This window comes from Thermobia domestica, chromosome 3 (genome assembly GCF_964235325.1).
Source record: "Thermobia domestica chromosome 3, izTheDome1.hap1.1, whole genome shotgun sequence".
Lineage (NCBI taxonomy): Eukaryota > Metazoa > Arthropoda > Insecta > Zygentoma > Lepismatidae > Thermobia > Thermobia domestica.
The window spans coordinates 342,066,316-342,086,486 of NC_137456.1; the positions used below are offsets into that span (position 1 = coordinate 342,066,316).

General features: G+C 33.4%; 2 protein-coding genes across 9 annotated transcripts in view; one reads left to right on the forward strand and one right to left on the reverse strand.

The window, feature by feature from the left end:
• Positions 1-616, reverse strand: part of Lsm11 (U6 snRNA-associated Sm-like protein LSm11) — a 91,726-nt gene extending 91,110 nt beyond the window's left edge. Inside the window, exon 1 of the mRNA XM_081752848.1 lies at positions 329-616. Within this exon, the coding sequence (XP_081608974.1) occupies positions 329-541 (213 nt within the window). The 5' untranslated portion in view covers positions 542-616. The remainder of the gene's footprint in view (positions 1-328) is intronic.
• Eip74EF (Ecdysone-induced protein E74) overlaps positions 1-20,171 on the forward strand; it is an 876,410-nt gene that overhangs the window by 330,841 nt on the left and 525,398 nt on the right. For all 8 annotated transcript variants that reach the window (XM_081752849.1, XM_081752850.1, XM_081752852.1 and 5 more), the window contains one exon: positions 18,432-18,489. The gene's annotated coding sequence lies outside the window, so the exon portion shown is untranslated. The remainder of the gene's footprint in view (positions 1-18,431; positions 18,490-20,171) is intronic.

Consider the following 20,171-nt stretch of genomic DNA (forward strand, 5'->3'; position numbering starts at 1 on the left):
CTTACGGTGGCTTCCTTCAACTCTATATGTGAAGTGGAGAAATGTCATGTTGCCCAGCGTAAATCTTATGGAGGACAGTACGGAAAATTTTAGAATTTTTTAATGATGTGTCTAAACTTAACCTGTACAATGCATTCTGTATGGAATATAGCATAGACTGTATAGTACTGATGTAGTACTCTTTACCGTGTTTCAAATTGTCGTGAAGTTTAGTACCTAATTCATATTTGATAATTTACAGGCAATGAAACAGATATTATTTTGTGTAATGTTTTACGTAATGAAACATTGTTCTATCAATACTTAAAATGCAAAAGAATCCACTAACCTTGGAACTAGTACCCTGAGCTTTGACTTTCGCTAAATTGGAGGCAAAACTAACATATTTCTGAAGATTATCAAGAGCTCTTACATTCGGATATGGTAATTGCACTTTACTAGGAGCGTACAAGGCTTTCAGTGGGTTAAACTTGGATGATGTTACATCAAAATCTTCTTTATCTGAGCTTGAAGAGGATTCTTCCTCACTCCTCTTCGCCATCACACCGATTTTGTTGTTTGTTTTGAAACAAACCAATTCCCTCACATCACCACGCGCACATGGAAAAGCGCTTCGCATTTGTTCTATGGAGTATGGAAACGTGTTCAGTGTTGCCAATTCCTTACTACAGTTCATTCAATCTAATCCTGTGCACCGAAATATATCTTTCTTTTACATATATTATTCTTAATATATTTCTTTCCAAATCCTTATTAAATATTTTTATGTCACTTTGCTTTTCTTTTCTCACTGTTCCTTTCGTTGATCGTTTATTTGTTTGTAATTCACATATTAATTCCTGTTATTAGTAAACCTAATTGAATATGCAATTTCAATACGTGTACTTGTTTTGTTGCTCATAGTTTTTTTCAAACAGAATGTGGTAGAGTGTGTAAGCAGTGTGGCTATCACCTCCTATTCAAGAAATTCCATTCACGAATGCGTCCTAGAAAGCAAATAGAACCACAGAAATCATTTTTTTTTAATGTAACTAGTCAGTTACTACATTTGCTTGTGAATTGTTAGCTTTGAGTACCATTTGATATTGTGCATAGAACGTGAGATAATTCAATTATTATTAATTTATTGACAAAATATGATATTTTAGAGCTTACCAGTAATTAAATTCACAGATGTTTGTTAGTTGGTCTTTATTTCTTTATATTATTAGTTAATTAAATTGAAATATACGCACATATCGTTCATATTTATGTAGTGTTATATCGACTTCATGAGTGCCCATCCCCCTTAGCTCATGATACACTTCCAAAATTCCCCTAGCAACATGGCTTCCACAGGGCAGTATAATTTCAGGTTTTGCTGGGGGAGAACAAGATCCCTGATGTAAGTAGATTTTCATATTTTTATTGGTATACTATCATCGTTTTAACTAAAATATATACAATCCTTAACTGGGGTAAGTTGCCCCCTGAAGTCCCAAACTTCCCGAAAAAAATGCAATACTGCTTTTAACCTTACTCAAGATTCTACCAATTCTACAACCATTATTATTATTATTATTATTATTATTATTATTATTATTATTATTATTATTATTATTATTATTATTATTATTATTATTATTATTATTATTATTATTATGTATAAATTATACAATGTTTTAGTTGCTAATTTATTTTTAACAATGTTAAATTTACTCTCTGGACCTTCAAAAGTTATAATGAAGCACTTCAATTCATGGCCCCTTATTGTCGGCACCCTTCTGACGAAATTTTCTCTTCGTGTGACGTAGTGCTATACAGTAATCCATGTGCTATTTTCCTCATGTAGTGTAGTTAGTTTTCGTTGTACTCATTAAAAAGTATACATATTTTGTACTTTTTTTATTTTTTAAGTCATTGACCCTAGTTTGTTCACAAGTTAGGACTATAAATTCTCCTTGAACCTGGCACGTACTTCTAGAAAGAAATTGCGTAATGCATAAACAAAATAAACAATTATTAAAGGAAATAAAATTTATGCGGTATTACTCCTTCAATTGTTTACTTCGTGATATAATGTATTAATATCGTGGTTAAAGTGTAACATGATAATTATAATGAGTGAGGATTAATAAAAAAGAAGAAGAGAACAAAGAAACTTTCTACAAGTTAAGATGTATTTTATTTTCCGCAAATAGGAGAATTTAACCGTGGCGCTCTTTTGTATATCATCTGACAATGAGAAGTGAAATCTGTGAACGTCATGCGATGCAATCACAAAACATACCTCCCACACTCACTTTCAGTGATGGAAGCCTCCAGAAAAAAAAAATATATATATATATAAAGCATGCAACGATCTTATTATTGCACTATTATTATTATTGCCGTCTTGACTCTTCCTGCATTGTTGTTTGGTTGTTTTAGTGTAATAATAGATGTGTACCTGCTTAACTAAAGGTTTAAAAAAATGTACGGAAGATGTCTAAAACATAATAACTGCTCTTCGCTACCGCAGAAAGAATAGATGCCAGGGACGTAACAAGCAAGTCTTCATACGAATTATTATTATTATTATTATTATTATTATTATTATTATTATTATTATTATTATTATTATTATTATTATTACTTCGAAGTGCAATATGAACTCTTGACAGGCACATACGCAGGAATTTATTTCAGGACGAATCCGAAGCTTTTGGAGGAGATTGAAATTTAGTATGAGGATATATTATATTAAAATTTGTAAAAAATACCGCTAAAATTACACTAAATTTTTGAAAAGTCGAGATTTCCGTGGACCATTCCCTGTGTACGTCCCTAAATCTTGATATCCATCATCAATTTCTTTCAAAATATGTTCTAGAGCAGCGTTTTTTTAACTGGCGTGTCGCAAATACATGTCAGGTGTGTAGCGATATTTTAAATTTGATGTCTTCTTATATTTGTAATTGGTAATATTTCTTTCTCATATTTGCGTTTAAGAGTAATAAATTTATTTTATGTTATAATTGGTTTCTATTCAAAAGTCTTACGTAATTTGGTTGAGATTTGTATCTCATAGTCGTTCCATATTTTTTTTAAAAAAATATTGCATAAATTTTTATGTCTGCTTTTTTGCATCTAGGAAAAAATCACAAGAAGGGATGTTGCGAAAGTTTGAAACGTACCGTGGTGTGCTCGGAAGGAAAAAAAGATTGAGAAACCCTGTTCTAGACAGTATTAATAGTTACAAGTGATTAGGATTAGGGCTAATCTAGTGAACTAAGTATTTTTAATTCATTTTTTGTGGAGGTTCGGGTATTTATAGCGGCTTTGTGTGTGTTCACTAAGTCGTTTATCCACCAATCAGACTTGGGTTAGATTCCCGATAAGACAAAATTTCTGTTCTCGGTTTACCCCATACATACAAATATGGCTCAGAGGTCCGCCTAGATTCTATGACTTGAGTGCCACAACAAAGTGGAAACGAAGGGGCACATCACAGCCTACCTTTTCTATATGCCAAGGTCATGGAAATAACTTATCTTCCTGCCATGAGCCACAATGTTATCTGAAATGAAAGACGTTACTTTCACCGAATTAATTCGGGAAGTCTCCAAATGGACTTCTTATCTAACACTATACTACTACATTTATTATTATTAATAGCCTACTACTTCAACTATTAATTAAGACAAAGATATATTGTTACAATCCCACATCTATTATTATTATTATTATTATTATTATTATTATTATTATTATTATATATCTTCATAGTGTTGCCATATTATATTTTGTAAAAAAAAAAAAAAAAAACAAGAAATAGAAAGACAGACACAATGACGAATTCTTTTTTTTTTTTAAATACAATTGTTAGGATAAAATTTCCTGTAATATTACCTAATAACGATTTAGTAGTCTTCTTTTTTTAAAAAATACTAAATTTTGTACACAGTGTTTTGAAGATTCACTCCCGAGGAATAACTTTCACTGCAAGAGGATAAAGTAAAAGGAAAAAATACACAACAGTTTTTTTTTTAAGTTAGTTTTGAGGATATAGCCGTTTTGAACTTTTTGTTTCGTTTGCATATGTATATCTTTTGTTTGTTTTGTTTTTCCCATACTTATTCTTTTTCTCTGTTTATCTTATGTTCTTTATATTTACTATTCACCCACTTTACGCGGGCTTTACTCATTCTTTGCTTTATTTTCTGATACATTGACGTATCAAACCAGAAAGTGAAAGTCTTTTTCTTATACTTAACAGAAAAAAGGGAAAATGAATATATATATATATATATATATATATATATATATATATATATATATATATATATATATATATATATATATATATATATATATAACATTATATTGTACAAAGTAATTAACAATTAAATAATTCTGATTGGCCTATTCGAGTATTTGCTTTCTTTTCCTATTGTATACAATAATGCATATGTAATAATATTATTTACGATTTTTGTAATATATATATATATATGATATTCATTTCATGGTGAGAAGAGTAATGTATCGCGAGTAATTTTGTATCTGAAGATAGCGCTTTCACTCGAAAGAAAGAGAAAAAGAGAAAGACGTCCGGTCATTCACCCTTGTTGCGAGAGACGAGCGACAAACTCTCAGATAATTTTTTTTCTGTTTATTAAAGACGCTTCTCATTAATACTAAAACGTACGACCACAATTAGCGCCACCGTACCTCTCTTCATCACTTGATCTAGTTAGAGAAACAAATATTAAAATGAATATTTAAAAATGACAGTGAAAAGAGCTACTTTAAAAAAAAATCAGTTTAGTAATTGTATTTTAAAAAATCCACACATCGTGTATATTCAAATTCACAATGTGTGGATTAAATGGCATCGTATTCTCTCTGATCTACCGTGAGCTTGTGTATAGTTCTGTTCAGAGATGACTTACAAGCGAATTTTAGAGCTCTCTCGTTGCTATAGTCCTCATCTTCGGTGCGGCAGACCCAAGTTCGATTCGCGGCAGAGGAGCATTACGATGTTTCAGATTCCAGGTTAAAGTCTCATATAGCCTCAATGCTAAAAAGGGACTCTAAATTTAATAAATTATACGTAAATAAATAAATAAATAAACGTAGCTTTCAGAGGGTGATTTCAGGTTTTGTGTATGTATGTGTGGAGAGGAGGAGGCAGTCTGTCAGCTATGAGTAGAGTACCACATTTTTTCATGATTGTGTTAAAACACCGCCTCAAACTCAGTTCTAAATGACGCCTCTTATATTGAACGCAATAGGAAAGGTAGTTGAAAAAAATCGATATCTTTTAAACATTGTTTTATGTGTATAAACATGATTTTATGCACGTGCATATTGGCAATACACTGTCAAATATATATACGTAAATTGTGCAAATACATACTACTATGCAAAAACACTAACCAACCTGTGTTAGAGGGCTACTGAAAAAACACGAATGCTATATAACCAAGTCCGGGCAGAAATGCAGCAGATAGGCCCGTGCAATAGTTCGGGGGTGCGTCCGTAGGGAGAAGCACTTCAGTGACGGGACGTATGTGTACAGACGCGGATAATGGAAAACAGGCTCGTAGCCAGCCCGAAAATGTAGGGGGGCGGTAGAAGTTTAGGGGGGCTGATCCAACCATATTATAGTTCATTTGCAAGCCTACCGAGAAAATTTTAGGAGGTCCCAGAGGCCCTTAGACCCCCTGGATATGGGCCTGATGGAAAGAACACTTTATATATCGCTTAAAAACAGTGTACTTGTATAGGTTAGGTTTGACATGAGTAACTGTATACTTGTAAACAGCATATATGGGAGGCATGGTGGCTCAGTGATAGAGCGCTACCAATAGTGCGTAGGGTCCTTGGATCGATCCCGGCCAAAGTAAGTTTATGTTGGACGACATCGTGTTCGTGGGTTTTCTCGGGATTCTCCCGTTTTCTCTCACGTTCTTAATCTACCGATTCTTCCATCATCATTCACTTGCCTTAATTATGCGTCTCCATTAGCCTAAAGAGCATAATCGTAAGACGTTAAACTAAAAGATTAATTTTTTTTTCGTAAAATACACGTTGCCTACATTGTGCAGAAACACAAAGTAGTCTTTCAAATAAACTCACTCATTTTAACCGTAGGGTAGCACTTGTCATGTCATGGTTTGACACTTATAATCTTATACTTGCAAAAATAAAATACTGATTTTCTACATTATGCAGAAATGCTTCGTCAGAGGAAATTAATTAGACAGTTTTCTTTTATATCCACTCACTGACTTTAGCCATAAAATTACATTTTTTTTTTATGACGGCGCATTTTCAATCTGCACCTTTATGTATATATACCAATAATTATTTACCAACACAATAAACCTCTTAAAGGTCTTCACTACAGCGAAATTAAACTATCGCTAATTTTAGAATTCATCTATTTGCTTTCGATTTGTAACTGTGAATAGATTTAGCTTTTTTTTTTTTTTTTTTTTTTTTTTTGCGTGTTCTGTAAATAGCGGCATACCGAAAGCAGATAGGTGAATTGTGGTAAAGGTATCACATCCAAAGTCGTATTGTCTAGTTCACTACGTTTCTGCTTGTCGAATATTTTTATTTGTTTTGAAGATATTACAGAAAAAATCTAAAATTAGCGGTAGTTTAATTTCGCTGCAATGAAGACCCTGAATTTATGAAGTTTAGCGTTTCATTTTATTTCTATTGAAAACCGGTAATAGCAAGCAGTCTGTAAAAAGTAAAAATGTTGCTAGTTGACTGGTGGCTGGGAATGGTGGCGCATTTCTGTAATCCAGCAGCATGGAAGCCAGGAACTGTCGATAATGCAAACTGTGGTGTGGATTAAGGTAAATGGAAGTTCGAACCCACGAACCGCGGATGCTGGAGCAGCTGCCAGCAGTGACTCGTAGTGCTTAAGAAGTATTACGTTAGGCATAATATGGGTTTCATGTTGACTTACACGAGTTAGACGCGCTGTAATGTCAAACGATCGCCCGCGAGACTGTACCCTGTTCGGGGTAGAACGTAGAACAAGTGGGAGCATTTGAAGCAGTTTCTTTTTGATGGTAGATGATGTTATTTCAACCAATAACAAGCATTTAAAAATCTAAAACTTATGCACTATGCAATTCCAATATTCCAAGAAATTAAGCTAACTTCCGTATAGAGAGTGATGACTCAAAGAGATGTGGGTGTGGAGAGTTTCTATCGTGACTGCCTTGTAAGCACTGCAGAACCATCTAGTAGCGCTTCACGGAACTAGAAATTTCTCTTGAGATTGACGGTATGCAAAAATAAACTGAAAACCAATTTGTATCGTGTAATTTTATTTAGATACAATGAATCCGGGGTCTCTGGTGTTCGTGCACCCAGAATGTTTGTGGGGTGTTCAGCACCCATAGAAAAAAAGAAGATAAAAACGAGGACAGGGAAGAAAAAAGAAGAAATGGAAAAGGAAGAGAAAAGTTTTAATAGCCCGATATTTTCACACATCAGAGGGACACGGGATATAAAGTTTGCTCAGACTTTACTAGGGATCAGGGAGCACCCACAGGGGTTCACTGGATTCAGACCCCCCCCCAAAAAAAAACTTCCTAACTCAATATATAATACATTTGTACACTTTCTCAATTGACAGGGGTAAAAGTGAAAGGGAACGCGGGTAGATGGCGTTGCCCCACTTCCAAAAATATCTATGACGTACTCCAAGTTCTTAAAAATTACAACGCACAATATAGGCTCGGGGACTGCGTGACGTCATGCGTTCCCAGAACTTTTCAGATCCACTCTTATTCCTGAATTGAACTATATTTGTTTAACAGGGAAGTGATTGATGTAGCATTAACATTTGATCTTACACTTCATCTGTGATCTTTCTGTTATATAAACAATATAGTTCTATATATTTTTTTTCTTAGTCTTTTCGGGTGCAGAATATCTTCCCCCCAAAGCTAGGATCCTCCAAGAAAATTTCTGTGTACGCCCCTGACAGGAATGAAAACACTTAAAATCCCGTAATTTGGCGCTGTTTTTTTTTTTTTTTTTTAAGTGACAAATTGAATAAGCATTTATCCGTGTTATTTTCCGCTAAAATCTTTCGCACTTCTTATGTTACAAACGGTCTGAGTTAAAAATGGTATGACAAGAAGTTAGATCGGAGATTAGAACCTGAGAGCCGTGGAATCTCCTGGTAACGCGAACATACTCTCATTCAGGATTTTGTCTTGAGTCCTACTTTTAAATAAGTCCCTATTTCGTGTCTTGTTTGTAATGAATATTCGTAAGTTTGTATGTATTTCAATATTTTTTTTACTAAAGCCACTAAAATTTTATTATGTATTTTTAGTATAATTTACATTAATTTTTATCACTTATTTGTTTTTTCAGAGTGATTTTAATTTATATTTATCTTGTGTCTTACAAATAATATGAGGATGTTGAATACGCATTGTACACTCAGTGGCCTAGAAAAAAATTTGAAGGCGAACAACTTTTTTTTTCACAGATTGTTAATACCGGATTAAGTAAATAAATATCACATATTACTCGGTGCGAGGGTGTGTCAGTACAAAACATTATTTAAAAAAAAAAAAAAAATGAATGGTCGTAATCTACCGTAATGACATGGAAAATATAATCGTAAATATTCATAAACAGAGTATATTGTACCGAATTAAGCTTAAAAAAAATAAGTAAGAAAAAAGATTATATGTTGACAATAATATAACACTTAATAGACCAGTCCACATAAACAAATATAAGGATCTGTCGTAATAAATACCACGAAACAAGCTTATAATTTCCTCGTTTGCTGTAAATTTCAAGGACATTTCTGTAATATTATCTTATCAAAAGTTGCCCAAATAATGATGTTTATTAAAAACACAAAAGTTAGGACAAAACACGAGTTTTTCAAATCAGTAATAAATGCTGTATTTATGAACTTGTATGGACATTGTTTTTTTAAAAATGTTATTATTAAAAGGAACACGAGTTTATTTCCAGCTATAGATAGGCCTATTTTATAGTTAATTTTAATGTGTGTCTTCTGTTTCAAGTAATTACGATTTTAATTAAACTATAATGTCAAATTTATAGTTTATCGCATTAATTAATCTCATGATTTCTGTAAGTGTTGTCCTTGGTTCAAATCTCGATGGGCACATTCAGATATTTTATCCACTGTAAAATATGATCAAGTCCACAAGATATATTTTAATTAGTGTAAATTTCGAATCTCCAGGAGGGTCATAATAATCTTGTATCTTCTCTTAGGTCCTCGTTTCTCCTTTCATTATTATTATTATTATTATTATTATTATTATTATTATTATTATTATTATTATTATTATTATTATTATTATTATTATTATTATTATTATTATTATTATATTCAATTCCTGGCTCAGTCTCGGACTGGGGGATATAGAGCCCCATCTTCCCTTTCCATGTAGCAGTAGGAGCCTAACAAAGTTAAAGAATTCTTGTAAAACTTTTGCGATGGGGATGGCTTTTCTTCATAAAGCTGTCAGCTTCATTTACGCGTGGTAATGGGGTCCCAGGTTGGGGGCCTTTTCTATTTATGATCTTACAATAACTTGTCAAACAACTAACAGAGGGCCCCCAGCAGGACTCATTTCGGCATTCACGTGACCCCAAAACAACTTTAGAAAATGTGATGTTGGGACCCTGTTCTTCATATTGTAGAAATATATTCTCACTAGGTCACAAATAAAGGGCCCCAAGCAGGATTTTATGTTACAGGTCTCTTTTTTACAGAAGTCCGAACTGTTATAGTCATTTAACAACTGATATGGACATTTTTTTTCGAGCTACTCGGTGTTTGAAAGAGCAATTAAATGAGCTTTGGCGAAATAATATTATTTTTTGCACTATTTGTTCACACTTTTTTCTTTTTTCTTTTTCGTGCTTGTTAACATTTCCGTGTCTAAAATGGCAAAGTTATGTATCTGGGATTTTTTTCAATAAATAAATATTTCGAGAGGGCCCCGGCAGGGATTCCTGCCCTCCTGTCCTGGCCAGTCCGAGCCTGTCCTGGCCGATACACCTGTTAGAGACAGGATGACACAGCGCACTGACAATGTGTTCGTATCTAGGCTTGTCGTAGTTCATACGATCGAAACAGATGGCGTTGCAGCGGTTCAGGCCCACAAAGGGCTGTCACGGCAAGTGGTTTGGTTTCTTATTAGTATTATGCGTGACGTATCTTGTATTATTGATGCGCTTTATTTATAGAGGGAGATTAGCTATGTCGGGTCATAATTCAGAACCTGGACAAGACGAGCGAAAGAGGAATGTCGTTAAACGAATGTTCCGACATTCATTTAATTGCCCGGGTATTTATCCGGGTATCCGGCTCATCCACGGTGGCCCAGTAGTAGAGTGCCTACCTCGACGCGTGGGGTCCTTGGTTCAATCCCCGGCCAAGTAAGTTTGTGGTGGACAACATCGTGTCCGTGGGTTTTCTTTGAGTACTCCCGACCTTCCCGCCAAGTGAACTTTGTGGTGGACAAACACCGTGTGCCTGGGTTTCCTCGGAGTTCTCCCGTTTCCTCCCACTTTCTTCATTCCACCATTTCATTCATTTCTCATCTTCACGGTCTCCTTTAGCCTAGCCGGCATAACCGTGGGACATAAAACTCAAAGATTTCATTTCATTTTTTAAAAATCATCTGTCTTCCTTAGCCTAACAGGCATAATCATTAGGACCTTAAGCTAAAACATTTCAAATGAGAAACAGCAGAAACCAACCACTCCCTGTTTTAACGTTTATCGCTATAGAGTAATAGTACTACTAGATATGGTTTCCTATGATCAATCAAGCGTCCCAACAATTTACTTCATCTTAACTTTTAATCTCTGTACTAAACCCGGAAGTGGTAGAAATCTAGTACCACTTCCGGTTTCAATAATTGTTGAGAAAATATCACGCAGTACACACTCCTTTACGTGACAATGATAATTGTTCATTGCGCTCCATCTGTTAGTTTCTCTAATGTAAGACTGAATCTAACCCAGCCAACCATGGAAAACAAAAATGTCAGTCAGAGTGCAGAGACTTGAAAAATCATGACATCAGCTCATCAATAAGCAAACATCATCTTGTCTTGGTTGCAAGGTTCTTCCGGATGATGTTATGAAGAAAAGCAAAATCCTGTTGATAAGCTTGTATTAGGTTCTAGCTTTTCTTTGTGTGATGAAAGTTGTTATTCGAAATCAAGAAATTCTCGGAAGCCTTATTTTATTTAAATAAATATCTTGTTCTAGCTAATTCAGCCTATATAGTGGGGGTGCGCTGGCTCAGTGGTAGAGCGTTCACCTCCGTTGCTTGGTGTTCCTGGTTTGATCCCAGCTCGCGCCGTGTTTACTTTGTGGTGGACAAATACCGTGCTCTTAGGTTTTCTCGGGGTGCTCCCGTTTCCTCCCACTTTCATCACTTCATTCATTTCTCATTATCACCGTCTCCTTTAGCCTAACCGGCATAAACGTGGGACGTAAAACTTCAAAGATTTAATTTCATTTTTTCAGTCAATATAGCCAGAAGGCCCCCAAGGCACTATGACACATCTCCCACTAAAGTTCTTATACGCGATTCCTAGAAACGAAATTGCTACATTTAAATTTGAAATGAAATAAAGTGAAATAAAATTAAATTTAGTTTAACGTCCCAAGATTATGCACTGAGGCTAAGGGAGACGATGGTAATGAGTAGAAGGATGGAACGAAGAAAGTGGGAGGAAACGGGAGAATCACGAGAAAACCCACATACACAATGTTCATCCACTACAAACGGCACGATCTACATTTAAATTTGGTCAGTAATTATTATAACCAGTAACTACTCCCTCTAATAATAATAATAATAATAATAATAATAATAATAATAATAATAATAATAATAATAATAATAATAATAAGAAGAAGAAGAAGAAGAAGAAGAAGAAGAAAACTATGAATAAGCTAATAAAGGGAAAGAAAATAATTGGTTTCAAGATTACATGTAATTATATTGAAATATACATAATATTAGCCGTTCATATGAGAAATTCATTATACTGGTAAACAATCTAATTTTATTTGTCTTCCTTGTGATATGTAACCAGTGGTGTAGCAAGCAGCATCTGCAAGGGTGGGCATGACTTTTTCAGGGAAACTGGTCTTTTTGCATACTAAAAGCAAATCAAAAATCTTCTTTCAGAATACGAAGGTATTAATAAGACACTATACATACATACATATTACATATATAATTATATTTTCATACGCAATACCCCATTGACCTATACGTCTTGACAGTGCGTGAAGTAGAATCACAGATTGCAGCAAATAGGCCTATACTGAGACAATAAACGATTCACAATTTTTTGATTTGATTTCAGTTTGCATCCCTTTCAGCAGCGAGGCTATACGAGACGTGGACCTACAGCTTAACGTGGGATCCGAACCACATGAGCTTCCGCCGGGAATCGAACCCTGGTCTCCCACGCCAAAGATGCGTACAAAACAAGATTCACAAGAAAACCTTTCCGCATACAAGAGTATGATTAATTTCAGTTGAAAACGTAAGTAAATCTTTCAATTTAATGTCCAACTATTATGCTGTGCAGGTTAAAGGAGACGTCGATGATGAAAATGAATGAAGAATATGAGCGGAAATGGGAGAAATAAAAAAGAAAAACGACGCATATCGTATTTGTCCACGACAAAACCCTTTTGGCGCGAGCTGGGATCGAACCAGAGACCCCACACACAAAAGGTGAACGCTCTTGTATTGACCCACCGCGGCCCCCTTGATTTCAGACTTTTAAAAAATCATTTTAATATGTTAACATGGCTTAAATTGTTTAAAATAATATTTTCTCTTCGTTTTCTATTTTATTATAAACATTCCAAATAAGTTTAATAAACACAAAGCGGGCGAACCGCATTGGCGATGGGGCAGGATAGCGTTTAGGGAGACGCATTTGCCATATCTCAATCTTCTGGCTTTTTCTTTTTTTTTTTAAAAAAAAAACGCATTTTTTTTAATTCTTTAGGTGCAGACCAAAGTCCCAGTTACCTATATCACTATGTTTTGTTATATAAATAGTTAGATTGTACTGTAGTAATTTTAATGTAAAAGTTGACGAAGATTGTGGATGACGATAAAAGAAAGTTGGATGCATTTCATTTATATATCAAATATTCAGATAGACTAATTTTTACTTTGAAAAAAAAAATAAAAAATGGCGACAAGTTGAATGACTTCTCTGTCAGGAACAGCTTGATTTTACATGTCTACCTACTTTTTTGTGTGTGATAATTATATCTTTTTTTTAATTTAAGGATTCCTAAAGAGAGGCAGAACTCGAAAATTAATTATCTTTCTTTAGTTAAGATAATATAAAAAATAGGAAACTCAGAAAAGGTAATTAAAAATGAAGTTAACGAGTTGTCAACACTGAATTACATTCTGCACCTACAAAAAGAAAAAGAAAAAAGCATCTACTCTCCAGCATACCTTGTTACCTCATTCAGCGATCCGTGTTTGGCCTGCCATCTGTTAGCAAAAGAATGAACTCGGTGAAAATTGTGTTTTCGCTCGTTGAAGAGAAAGATCGAGTGAGTGTTTTGGCTTTGTGAGTGAATGTTATGTGTTGTGTGAGCGGAGGCCAATGCCCTAGTGCGTTCGTTGTCCTTTCCTAACCCCAGCCCAGAGAGAGACCAGAGAAAGTGGTGTAATAATGGTGTGCGAGATACACTTGCATCGTCACGCGAAAGCAAAAAAACAAGAAAGAAATTACGTTTTTCAAAAGAAATGAATAAAAAAAAAGAAGTCACTGAGGAAACATTTACTTCCTAGCCTTGTGGAATACTTTATCTTCTTGTATTTTTTTCTGGGTATATATTAAATCATTTCTTCCTTAATTCTAAAAATAATTTTAAATTACTTTCAATCAGGCAACAGGTTAGGAGTGATTTAAATTTTTGTTTTATAAATTATCACATTGCGCAATGTGGTACCGGGTTCGAGTCCTGACGCAGTGTTGACCTAGGATCAGTGGCGGATCTAGCTGGGGCCCGGGGGCCTAGGCCCCCAGTTTTTGGAATGACAAAAATAAATTAAGCTATTTTTATATATTTTTCAATGTTTATAATAAACTCATGATACAGCTATCATAGTCTGGGTTCTACTTGTTTCCTCTGGAGGGTGGTAAATTTGGGGGGAAAGTTACATTCTGGAGCAGAATTGTAAATTTGGGAGTGTTGTGCTAAGTTTTGGGGGGATTAGCACCCCTGCTTTACACTGTAAATTTCGTGCTATACGGTCTCGCTGCTGACAAACTATTATGCACAAATCAATCAAATTCCCTCCCTAGTAAACCTTCTAGGTTAGCCAATGTTTGCTCCACAGATGGAATTTGTTTTCCATTCAGCTAATATATTTTCCTATATTTTCATTAATATTGAACGGATGTGAGGATAGACAGTATGATAATTCAAGAAAGAAAAAAAAACAATATTTGTCCTCAAAACAATTGTTTAATAATTCGGTACATTTCGAACTCATCCATAGAGCTCTTTTTCAACCTATCAACACGAACTAACAGTAACTAACCCCATGACCAATACACTGAATATTACATTGACATAGATTGTTCATAGATGGCAACAGTATCAGATAAAAGCAAATGAAAGTGCATGACAACCTAAGCAAAATATTATAGCTTTTTTTTTTTTTAAATAAAACTTCATGTTCAACCCAATTTTGAATAGATAATATGTATTATTCCCCTATTAAATTTTGAACAACCACAATTATTGTAAGTATAAAGCCTTTATTTTACAGAATTTGTTATATGTATTTTAATGATCAGAACAAGTTCCGCAGATCTTGGAACCGTGATGTTGGTAATATTTCTAAGGAATCTGTTCCGAACATTAAAAATATATCTGTGAGTGCACCACAAGACATAAATGCATAAAAATCATAAGATCATTACATGGACATGAAATCAAAAACCACCCTAGTATGCCTTATAAAGTTAATTTTTGGTTCATTCATTTCAGTTCATACTTCGTTATATATATATATATATATATATATATATATATATATATATATATATATATATATATATATATATATGCCCTAAGTTCGTTTTTGATGTACTAAAGAATTACTTACATGTAATTCACCAACGAACTGTTCAAAATTATATAATATAGTATACGATATATTCGAATTTATGTTTTTTTTCGAAGATACTTTAACATTCTTAAGTTTTACAAAATATCTCCTTTATAAATGAATATATACACATTCACAATGGCGTCCCTTTATTGTTCTAAATTAATTGCAAAAAAAAAAAAAAAAAAAGCCTAGATATTTATGCCTGGCCCAAACTAAATAATATAAATAAGCAGATCTGACAATAAAAGAAAATGATATCATGCGTTACGGACCATTGTCCATGGTAACATACACACATTATTTTATATCCTCTTCTTTGTAAATTACCTCAAATGTAATCAAGAACGTTTAAAAATGTTGACCATAAACAAGGCAATATTGCTTATCACAGACTGAGAAGGACAAAACATGTAAAAACTGTTATTCACAAAGTGAGATACTTTGTTACAAATTACATGATATAGATAATTTCCTTCTATCAGCTTTATCAACATTGCATAGTTTTTTTTTTTTTTTTTTTTTTTTTTAAATAATGTCCATTGCTTACCTCAAGGTGAACACGTTTAAATGCGAGTCCACGTTAATTTACTTCCCTCTTGCCGGAAAGAAAAGTGAAAATATACACAAAAGAAATAGTGTAAAAACCGGAAGTATGTTATGTTTACTTCCGGTTATAGTGTCGAGGTTACTCTTTAATCTTAACTTTCTTTAATAACACAGGATCTTAACATTTTTTCATTATTATTTTTTTCTATAATTATCATTATTTTTGTACTACTGACACACTCAACTTTTTCTTCTTCAATTTATTTCTTATGCCCTCCCTCAACAGTCACCGCTTAGATTGCAACTTTCAATGTAAAGAAGAAAAGAAAATTATTTTTTTCTTTCGTTATTATCGAAGAAACTTCCGTGCTGGAAGATGAGATATTTATTTACCTGCATAATAGCCACCCGAGGCGCTAGAGGCGCTACTATCGGACGTTGCTCCAGTTTTTAAGGAAGTGCAGACTCTTTTGCATTTGACTATCTTCCGCAAAGAATGCTTTCTGTCTGTGTTCTTTTACTTTTTTCTTTTTTTCCCCTTGTTACTTGAAAGGAATATTCCTTTGCATGTTAGTATTGTTTCTTACGTCTTAAATTTTGCATTCAAGTCATGAAGTCATTTTTAGTCGGAAAAAGAGTAGATATGTTTAGTTGTTGACTTAACAAGATCATTTTAAGCTATTAAAGTAAAATATTACAAGTACTTACAAAGTAAATGGTGTTAATAGTCATACTACTATTACTACTACTACTACTACTACTACTACTACTACTACTACTACTACTAATAATAATAATAATAATAATATACTACCTAATACGGTACTACTGCCTATATGGGATAAGTGGTGTGCACTCGACTAAATGATGTGTGGTCAGCACATTAAATCCTATTACTGTTATTTGTAGCTTCCTAAATCGGTATTTGCTGCTTCTTAGCCCAAGCAGCTCCTTAGTTGTCCAATGATGTTAGATAAGAATCAACAATTCTGGCCCCTAATCGAAATTCGAACCCAAGACTACTACTAATAATTTAAGTACACGGGAGGCACGATGATTCAGTGAAAGAGCACTTAGCTTTGATGCGTGAGGTCCTTCGTTCGATTCCCAGCCAAGTAAGCTTGTTAGTAGACAACATTATGTTCCTGGGGTTTCTCGAGGTAATCCCGTTTCCTTCCACAATTTCATTCCACCAATTCACGTGCCTTAATCATCCGTCTCCCTTAGCCTAAAAGACATATTCGTGGGACGTTAAAGTGAAAGATATTATTTCATTTGAGAACACCGAAGCATATTAATTTTATTATTAATAATTTAGAAAAAAAATGCTGGGCACTCGAATTTGTACTAAGCAAAGGAAGTTCCTGTTTTTGTACTTTACCGTCATCCAAAGAGCATACAAAGGTTTGTAATAACTTATACGACTGATATTTAGTGACCGCTCACAGTGGTTAACCCAAAACCATATATCGTTGTTCTTCAGTAATATTAAAACTTAGCATAGGAACCTGGTAAGGAGAAAGAAAAATGAAAATACAGTCTTAGGTCTTATGTTCCACAGTTATACCGTATAAGCCAAAGAATTTAGATGGATGATTATTATGGAAAAATTGAGGGAATAATAATAATAATAATAATAATAATAATAATAATAATAATAGTAATAATAATAATAATAATAATAATAATAATAATAATAATAATAATAATAATAATAATAATAATAATAATAATAATAATAATAATAATAATAATAATAATAATAATAATAGCGAACAAGATGTCCACCACAAACTCACGTAGCCAAGATCGAAGAGAAACCCCTCGCGCTCTACAAGTTTTTCTTATTTAAAAAAAAAAAAAATAAATTGATATACCAAATGTACTCAGCTGCCTTGTTTGCCTAATTTTATTCATTTTACTTATCTAGAGGCGTAGCTAGAGAGGCTCACCCGGCTCAAGCCTCCCATTAGTGCAGTTATATTGATAATTGATTTTGCTTACATGCAGTATGTTTCATGTGTTATCCTAATGTTATGACGTTATTTTTTGTGTTTTTATCACGAAAAAATAAGTATTGTACAGTCATGCTAAAAGAAACTTGTCAGAAGATCTTCGTAAAAATTCATCAAACTAATTAATTATATGGGTGTATTCTTAATTCTTTTTGTCCCCGTTCTGTACCATATGCATCAAAATTTACCATATGCGGGTGCGAATAGAAAACATTTAACAAGTGAAATACAGTCGGTGAACCGATCTCAGAATCTCCAAGTGCGCAAGGAACACAGACTCTGTTGCCGAGCCGAGCCTGTTCCTAGCCCAGTACAGCCACCAAATATAGTGTTGTACGTTCTACGCGTTCTTCCCTACTTCGGAAGCTAGTGGGCGTACCTGTAGTGCCAAGGTTCTGGGTTCAATTACCGATGGGAGAACATCGAAAACACTACAGTGGATCAGATCCCAACAAATCTTGTCGTATTTAGCCTCACTGTTGACAAAGTTCATAAGTAAAAAACAACCAATGATCCACGTCGTAAACTATCTACTAAAAGCCCTCTTAATAGAGATAGATGAGTTTTCTAAAAATATATATATATATATTGCAAATAAGTTTGTTTTATTTATTATCATAAATTAAGTGTATGCTGTTCGATAAATATTCCTCGATATTAATGCTTCTTTTTCTCTTTTATCGTTACAGTGAGAACAACCTAGCTCATGTATTGGCTCAAGTTTAAGAAACATCGTGATATATCAAGGTAAGCAAACGGTAACTACAGTATTATAGATTAAATTACCAGGAATTATGAATCTCTTTCGACTAGAACAACATGGTCAAATTATTTTATATAGAAAGATATGTGAGGTGTGTTCTTGTTTTCATAATAGGTATTGTCAATAAAACGCTTTTAAAGTGTCACATTCTATTTTATTCTTTAGTTATTGAAATAACTAGCTTAACTTAACTACAGGGTTGATAATTCTCCAATATTATAAGAAGAGATTCTATATTTTGCAAAATTTTTAAACTTTCTTCGAATAGTAAAGAATTTGATTTAATTCGGGAGCTCGTATCTCTTGTATTTATATTTTTTTAAAAATTCTTTAACGCATTATATACGTAATCCACTTGTTTCAAATGCTACAAATAACAGAGACAGCATAATGTACTATGAAAGTATTCCGAAAAGTTGCAGTACAGTTGCTCTTATGCAACCATGATCACACTAAAGAATGTATGGTTGCCTATAAGTATGCACTTTGACGTAATTAATTCAGCATCCGTTTATGTGTTTTATAGCGTAGCTCCAAAGATTACCATCAGATCCTAAAGAAATTTTTATGGGACCACCGGAAAGATATACTCTTTCTTTTAAAAGGTGGGTACAGCTATATCAAAGTTATGTGTGAACATAACATACACAGAACTTAGATGTAAACATGTTGAATTGAGAATCTCTTCCTTTTTTAAAATTCAATTTTAAAAAATTCAAAATAATTTTGTTTCATTTTATGAATCTCTTCATTCTGACATAGTAAGCCATATTTATAGTTCAGACAAAGTCATTACGCAACCTCTCAGCTGATATCTTAAAGAATGGCATTAGTTTTAAAAATTATTTTCAGAAAGTTCTTATACATCTTCACCTTGACAGGAATTGAGACAATCTGCCACGAATCCCTAAGAGAAGAAATCAATGGAAAAATTTCCACTAGTGGTAGTACAGTGGGAAAATGGGTATCTGTAATGAAAGAGGTAAAAGAGCAAAACAGTTAATGCTTAGAAGTTGAACAAAATTCTTGGTTTTATTCTGTTTCCTGCATCTAATGTTCATACACAACGCATCTTTTCTTACATGAACAACAAATGGTTTGATGATAGGAGCCTATGTAATTTAAATTTAATAAAAGCTGACTAAAAACTATGAATTTTGACTGCACTTGCAGAATATTTTTATTATGGAAGGAAAAGTTCCATAGTTCAGGCCGAGGCCAAAAATGTAAATAAGTACAGCTTTAGATAAGCAACCATTTTATAGCTGTTTTATGCAGTTAAATACTTTAAGAGATTTTTGTTCATTGTTGAAAGGTCATAACAAAATCTTCGTTATTTTTACAGAAAAAAAATAGTTGGCAACATTACCTTACTAACCTAGTAGAGACACATTCGTTAAATATATTTTTTACAAGAGTAATCAGTTGCTTTTGGTTACTATTTTAAAACATAAATATAACAAATAGAAGTTAGATTTCATTTAACGGAAAAGCGCAGGAAAATTTCCACCTTGTCTTGTAACAGAAGAGAGCAAAAAAAAAAAAAAAAAAAATTACCACGTTGTTGTTCTATAAGTAAAAAGGTCAGTAAAAAAACACGTTGTTGTTCTATAAAGGAAAATATTAGAAAAAAAATACCACATTTTTCTTCTATATGGGATGACAA